This window comes from Danio rerio, chromosome 21 (genome assembly GCF_052040795.2).
Source record: "Danio rerio strain M-AB ecotype USA chromosome 21, GRCz13ab, whole genome shotgun sequence".
NCBI classification, from domain to species: Eukaryota; Metazoa; Chordata; class Actinopteri; order Cypriniformes; family Danionidae; genus Danio; species Danio rerio.
Window position 1 is genome coordinate 51,290,148 of NC_141041.1, and position 7,353 is coordinate 51,297,500.

Below are 7,353 nucleotides of genomic sequence, written 5' to 3' on the forward strand. Positions count from 1 at the left end.
CCACATATTTCAAGCTTTAGCAATATTGTACTTTTAGTCGTGTCATTAAAACAATTTTAAATTGAGAAAAACATTTGAGAGAGCGAGAGAGAGAGACATTATTATAAACCATCTGAATGAATGTACATTTGTGTATTGCAATTTATTTTGTTAAATTTTAATAAGACCATTTTTTTCTTTGATTTATCTTTTAAAACCTCATTTTAGTCTTTTTTTTTCCCCCTCTTATTTTCGTATGCATTATCAAAATTCTTCTAATTGTGTGGGTTTGTGTGGGTACTCAAATGCTTTTCTTCATGCGTATATTTGCATTATATTTTCACTTTAGGATTTTATTTGTTGGTAATGTAATGTGCAATGCTTTGACAAAACTTGATAAGTTATGGCAAATAAAACTTAAAGTTAATTAAACTAAGAGACACACGCACCACACACACACACACACACACACACACACACACACACACACACACACACACACAAGTTTTAATGTTATAAATGAATCCTAAAATGTTGATTGTTAAATGCTGTAGAAATATTGTTTTCATTTCATTAATCACTATACTATTGTCATCTGTGTTCATCTTCTGTGCTTACTGTAAACATTACAAATACTTTGGCAATACATGTGTAACACTTGGCATGCCAATAAAGCAAGTTTGAATTGAACTGAGAGCAAGAGGTTGAGTGACAGAGGGAGACACACACACACACACACAAACACACACACACACACACACACACACACACACACACACACACACACACACACGCATGCAAACAAAGCGAGAGAGTCACTGTTTCACTGTAGAGTTAGCAAACGCTCGCTCACGAGTTGTGAAGGAAGTCATATGACTGTCTCACATGCTCCAGTGGCTTTGTGTTGTTCAGGAAGAGTGTGTGAGTGAGCCATGAGTGACACGGAGATCTGCACGCACATACACAACACTGATTAACCCTGAGCTTTCCCTCGTCTGAGCCTCGCACACACTCTCCACACACTGCACAAAACTGCATTACAATTTTCATTCTTTATTGTTGTTCCCATATCATTTTCTCCTTGTTTTAATGCAAATATCTAAACATTCCTAAATCAAGAAGCTTTTTCTGGACCAGCAACAAATATTCTCTTGTCATCAGAAATAATGAGCCAAAATGGAGTTTTACATTAAACAAGCTGAATAATCTGCCAGTGGGAAATGCAGAAGAATGTTCATTCAAAGTGAAGACCAGATTATTTAGCTTGCTTTAAGGAAAAACTCCCTTATACAGTACAAACCACTGCCAACGCAAAAGTAACTTCAAAGTACTGTAAAGTAACTAAGAAAGGCCACTGGTCACTTTTTGGAGGTGTGGAAGTAACTCAATATTGTAATGCACTGTCGCCTTAGCAAGAAGGTCGCTGGGTCGCTGGTTCAAGCCTAAGCATAAGTTGGCGGTTCATTCCGCTGTGGCGACCCCGGATTAATAAAGGGACTAAGCCGACAAGAAAATGAATAAATGTACTATACTATACTTGGCATTAAATCTAGGCAGTAGATCTGTGAACTATCCTTTTATATTAGCTGCGTGTGTGTGTGTGTGTGTGTGTGTGTGTGTGTGTGTGTGTGTGTGTGTGTGTGTGTGTGTGTGTGTGTGTGTGTGTGTGTGTGAGGGTTTTTGACACATCAGGACACATCTGTATAACCATATGGCTATGATGCAGATATTACAGTAGATGGTGAATCTATGAGCACATTGCTGATGTCCTTATTTTCTCAAAGCCTTATAAATCACACTCTACCACAGTTTTCAGTAGGGCTGGACTATATTGGGGAAAAAACTGACATTACATTTATAAATGGCAATAAATATCGCAGTAAATGAAAAATAATCGCAATGTCAGCAGATGACCTGAATAACTCAAAGAATTCATCATTTTAGATCAATTGGGATGAATCTGAGGGGAGTGTATCTGCATAAATGACAAGCAAAGTTAAACACAACAGAGGGAAGATGACTACGATTTATGATTTTCTGGAGAGTTGAACAATATTCAGAAGCAGAGATGATATCACTGTATGATTATAATAATAACACTTTAGTTTTAAATTAGTAAATAATTATATAATGTACAATTCAATCTTAAGCTACAGACATTTCATTTATTGTGCCCAAATGGCTTAATTCTTACAGTCAGATCTTAAAAACACATGCAAATAATACACTTTAATTACTCCTCTATGTTGTTAACTATAATGTCTGGTCAACTACAATCCCACCTACATTGTAAATCCCTGTGATGTGACTATTGCAGACATTGCGATATTGATGCTGAAAGGATATATTGCGCAGCTCTAGTTTCCAGTGAGGGTTGGGTTTTTAGATAGGGTTGGGTGTAGGCATGGTACACAAACCGGTTTTAAACTGCTATCATTTTCTGTTATACAGTTTATACAGTTTATGTCATTTTATTTCATTTTTTTAAACATGTCCTCCTGACTGTTTAGTTATTTTGGACACCTTTATCTCCACCAGAAAAAGACCCTTCACATCAAAATCTACTGGTCAGTTCATGATTCAGTAGACATCTGAGAAACGCATCTTATTCACCAATATCCAGCCTGATGTAGAGCTGAACAGTGCATCTGCTTTACTGTATATGCACAGAAGAGAGACATGTCCAAACATGCTAATTCAAGCTGTAGAGAACTCTGTGTTTCTGACACTAATGAAGACAGCAGAATATATGGATTTACTTTAGTTATTTAGCGTGATATGTTCACTGCTCCAAAATGTCAAATGTTTCTTAAGTCAAATATATTGTGTTCAATGGGGAAAAGTTGTTGTTTGTTATCCAGACATTTAAAAAGGGCATATTTTAGAGCAGCAATCACAATACTGTAAAACCGTGATGTTTTTATCCAAGGTTATCAGACCGCCAGAATCTTTTCACATTTCACGTTGTTGGAGAGTGATTAGAAAATAGTTTGTTTTTATAATGCACAATGGAAACCAATGGATTGTCCCCACAGTTCACAGAAGCAAACATGTGTATGTGTGTGTTAACAGAGGGTGTGTGGGGAAGCGCAGGTCAAGATGTTTGGGAGGTGTTGTCAGCTCAGGCCTACCGGTGGCAGCTCCAGTTCACTGGACAGCAGCTCGTCCTGTGCCTCCGAGCCCAAAGAACAAAACCGCTTCCAGGTCAGTCCCCCATCATTCAGTCTGTTTATTTCTTTTGTGCTTGTCTAATTATATTTTTATGCAGGTTTATTAGAAAGAGTTCAGAGTTTTCATTTCTTTATTGTTATAATTAAATTAAGCAGAAGGAAAGTGAGTGAGAGTGGTTGAATAATGTGCAGATATTCAGACAATTTATGTACAGTATAATTAGTGTTCTATGAGAGACCTGCAGTCGCTTTATTCACCAAACAAGTGCTTCTCATTGGATTTTGATTGTAAACTTTGGTTATTTTCTATTGTTTTGTGTTTTGTGTGCTGTCACACTCTGAGTCTTTGCATAAATCTGCAGATTTTTCATAAATGTTGCACAAAAATGGTTTGCAGATTCTGTCTGGCGTTGTCCATGCTCAAGTTTTTCTGTGAAGCCTTGAGTAAAAAATGTGGGTGTTATCTTTGAGGATGGCTTGAGATTTGATAAACAAATTAATGCAGTGGTCAAATCCTGCTTTTTTCAGCTTCGACTTTTTAAAAGAGTCAACCCTATTCTATCTAGAAAATAAAAATTCATGCTTTCATTACTTCTTCTCGGTTGGACTACTGTAACTCACTATATTTTGGGATCAGTCAGACAACTCTATCCCATTAACAGTTAGTTCAAAATGCTGTTGCAAGGCTTTTAATCGGTACCAAAAAGCATGACCACATCCCACTAGTCCTAGATTCTCTGCACTGGCTGCCTGTGCATATCGACTCATTTTTTAAATGCTTCTCTTGGTTTTTAAACCACTAAATGGCCTGGCTCCTCTTTACCTGTCAGACCTGTTGGCTGAACATCAGCCTGTACGGTCTCTTCGCTTATCAAAGCAGAGACTATTATACATCCCAAAGTCGAGGCTGAAATGCAGGGTTGATTGTGCTTTCGCAATAGCTGGTCCTACCTTGTGGAATGCTCTGCCCCTCTGTATTCGATCTAAATCTAGGTTGAAAACTTACCTTTTTGATTTGGCATCATATCAGTGTGAATTGTTTGTTTTAGCTATAATAATTATCAGGGAGAATTGTTTGTTTAATTCTTTGTGATTTTTGTATTGTGCAGCACATTGGTCAAACTTTAGTTGTGTTTAATAGTGCTATATAAGTAAAATAGACATACTTCACTGGACTGATGTGAAGTTTATAAAGTGTTTGAGAAGGGCTGAACCATGCTGACACAATTCTGTCCTCATAAGTTCAACGATTTAGTGGATAAGTGAATGATTTTCTCTTTTTTGTAGTCTTCAGTTCAGAGCAATAGCTGTTTCCATCCAAAAATGCAAATAAACTTTATGCTCAAAACCGGATTATCGTATGAAAGACGTGCGAGTAAGGCAGCGTTTCCATCCGACGAGTCAAAGCGAACAAAATCATCACTTCCTAATTTAAATGGCGCCAAATATCAACAGTAAAAACTGAATTTGCAGCAGTTGGAGAAGCTGTGTCAATCTTTTCTTCATCTAATAAATGACTTGCGCCTCAGAAGGCAATCCTGACACGAAGTGAACGCGCGGTGGCGTTTGAAGGTGTCAGACATGGAGCACAGACGCTCTTGATCCATAGGTCATTAATGGTATAGCACTAATACTGAAACAGTTAGGCATTTTAGAATGACCAAAACAACATTTCAGAAGGTTTACAGTGTGCTTAGCCTGCTGGTTTATCCATCCGCACATATTTTCATCATCACATGATCATCACATGACTATATCATATAGAAATGGAAAACAAAAACACTGAGCCCTGCATTTGTGTTTCCGCTGAGTGAGCGACACTGGAAAATGATTCCAGACTGCCATTTCTGCACATTTATGATGCTTTTATGTGTGTGTGTGTCTCTGTCTGTCTGTCTGTGTGTGTGTGTGTGTGTCCTCCGCAGGCCTCATCGCGGTGCTCGTCAGATGCTAACATGCTTGGAGAAATGATGTTCGGCTCTGTGGCCATGAGCTACAAGGGTTCAACGCTGAAGATCCACCAGATAAGGTGAGACTGAAGGCACAGCGGTCAGAATTAACCATGCAAAAATCTGAAAGAGCCACGAAGAAATGGACATATGATAAAGTATAGTTAACTCTATGCTATAACAATATAAAAGATCTAATAATACAATAATGAATGAAACGTGAACATAATAAAAGTCTCCATGATTTGAGATGAAAGTCAGCCACAGAGGTGCTGCAGGATTCAGCATAAGCAGTCGCTGATGTAAATGCAGTATTACTTTTACTCTTTTAATCTAAGGATTTTACACTCAGAAGAACAACATTTCAGATCTTGTAAAGCTGCAATCCAACATTAATGTGAAGCCCTGAATCACACATGTATATCTGTGAAATCATCGGTCAAACTAAACCACATCATGCAGACGATTTTACTCTAAATAGTGCATTAAAATATGGGGATGGAAATATGGCTATTGAAGTACCTGTTCTGATCATGTGTGTGTTTCAGATCTCCTCCTCAGATGATGCTCAGTAAGGTGTTTACAGCCAGAACGGGCGGCAGTGTGTGTGGCAGTCTGAACACGTAAGCGCTGCACATACACTCATGCTCTGATGCTCATTAATAATGACCCTAATTGACGCTGCTTATCTGACAGTCTGCAGGACAGCCTGGAGTTCATCAATCAGGACTCCAGCACCCTCCGGCCCGAGCAGAACCACACCGCAGCCAACGGCTTCCTGGGCAGCATAGGTAACACGCATGCACTCGTACACTGATCCTGATTATATATACACACACACACTCACACTAAATATCTTGATTACACACATACTGATGATACTGATTTTAAACCTACACGCAGACACCAAGGAAAAATTTACCATAGTGTGTGAATGAGTGTGTATGGACTTTTCCCAGACCATTATTGAACCTAATTAAACACACACACACACACACACACACACCGATGGTACTGATTAGATATACACCATTTATTCAGATTACACACACATTATTGATCCTGATGACGCACACCCCGACCGATGATCCAGATCTCACACACACACACACACACACCAATGATCCAGATTTTACTTACACGCACAAACAATAATGATCCTGATTACACACACATTATCATCGATTCTGATTACACATACACACACTAATGGTCCTGATTACACACATACCCTGACCAATGATCTGTAGTTTTTATTTTATTTTATTTTTTTTATACACACAAACACACACACACCGATGGTCTTGATTACACCCAAACACACACACGCACGCACACACGCACACCATCAGTGAGTGTCAGTAAAGCAGTGTATTAATCAGATATTGAGATGCAGATGGTCAGAATCCTCCTGTGTGTGTGCGTGAATGCGTGCGTGTCTGTGTGCGTGTCTGTGTGCGTGTCTGTATGTGTGCGTGTGTGTTCTGTCGTGTAGCTCCTCCTGATGTTTTGTTTTCTGTCACTCGTTCATCTGAACTCCTCATCGAGCTGCTTTACACATCCTGATCGTGTGTTTGTTTCATGAAGCCTCTCCTCATGTCCAGCTCATAGCGCTGCCTCTGAAATATCACAGTACATAAACTTTTCAAACGTGCATTTGCTTTAGCATTTAAAGATATAGTTCACCCCAACATGCAGATCTCCTCCTCCTTTTTTCTTATCCGTTCTTGTTTTCCTCCTTCTCTCTCTCTCTCTCTCTCTCTCTCTCTCTCTCTCTCTCTCTCTCTCTCTCCCTTTCTTTCTGTTTTTTGCCATCACATCACTTAGGGAATGATTTGAGGAATTGAAATTTGTTGTTATTATTATTATTATTAATTAAAATAAAGTAAATAATAAATGACTGTAATGTGGTCAAAACTGCACTTTTAAAATGGAGTTGTCAGATCAGTAATTGGTGTATGAAGCACTGTTATCTGATCACAGTATCTGCCGAGGACTTTATTCTGTATCTGTGTTTCCATCATAGTTTGTTTGCATAAAATGATCCACTTCATTTGATCAATACTATGAGCCTTTTCATGGTGATACAGCAAAAATACCCCCAAAGCAGAGATGGAAACATGGCTACTGAATATAAAGACAGCTTCTTTCTATCACACAGACACTAATGCACTCCTCTGAACTCACCGTTACTTCTACAGTTTAATTGTTGTTATTGTATATTTGGGTCTAGTTTACCCCGGCCGTCCTGTGCT

The 7,353-nt window shown here is 38.6% G+C and overlaps 2 protein-coding genes across 5 annotated transcripts in view; both read left to right on the forward strand.

Moving 5' to 3' along the window:
- ddx46 (DEAD (Asp-Glu-Ala-Asp) box polypeptide 46) overlaps window positions 1–7,353 on the forward strand; it is an 800,847-nt gene that overhangs the window by 531,689 nt on the left and 261,805 nt on the right. The gene's annotated exons all lie outside the window — the stretch shown is intronic.
- The window catches only part of fnip1 (folliculin interacting protein 1), a 43,587-nt gene that overhangs the window by 12,926 nt on the left and 23,308 nt on the right, over window positions 1–7,353 (forward strand). For all 4 annotated transcript variants that reach the window (XM_087299216.1, NM_001127465.2, XM_087299215.1 and 1 more), the window contains exons 3-6: window positions 3,052–3,183; window positions 5,075–5,178; window positions 5,647–5,721; window positions 5,795–5,889. In XM_087299216.1, coding sequence (XP_087155342.1) covers window positions 3,052–3,183; window positions 5,075–5,178; window positions 5,647–5,721; window positions 5,795–5,889 — 406 coding nt within the window. The remainder of the gene's footprint in view (window positions 1–3,051; window positions 3,184–5,074; window positions 5,179–5,646; window positions 5,722–5,794; window positions 5,890–7,353) is intronic.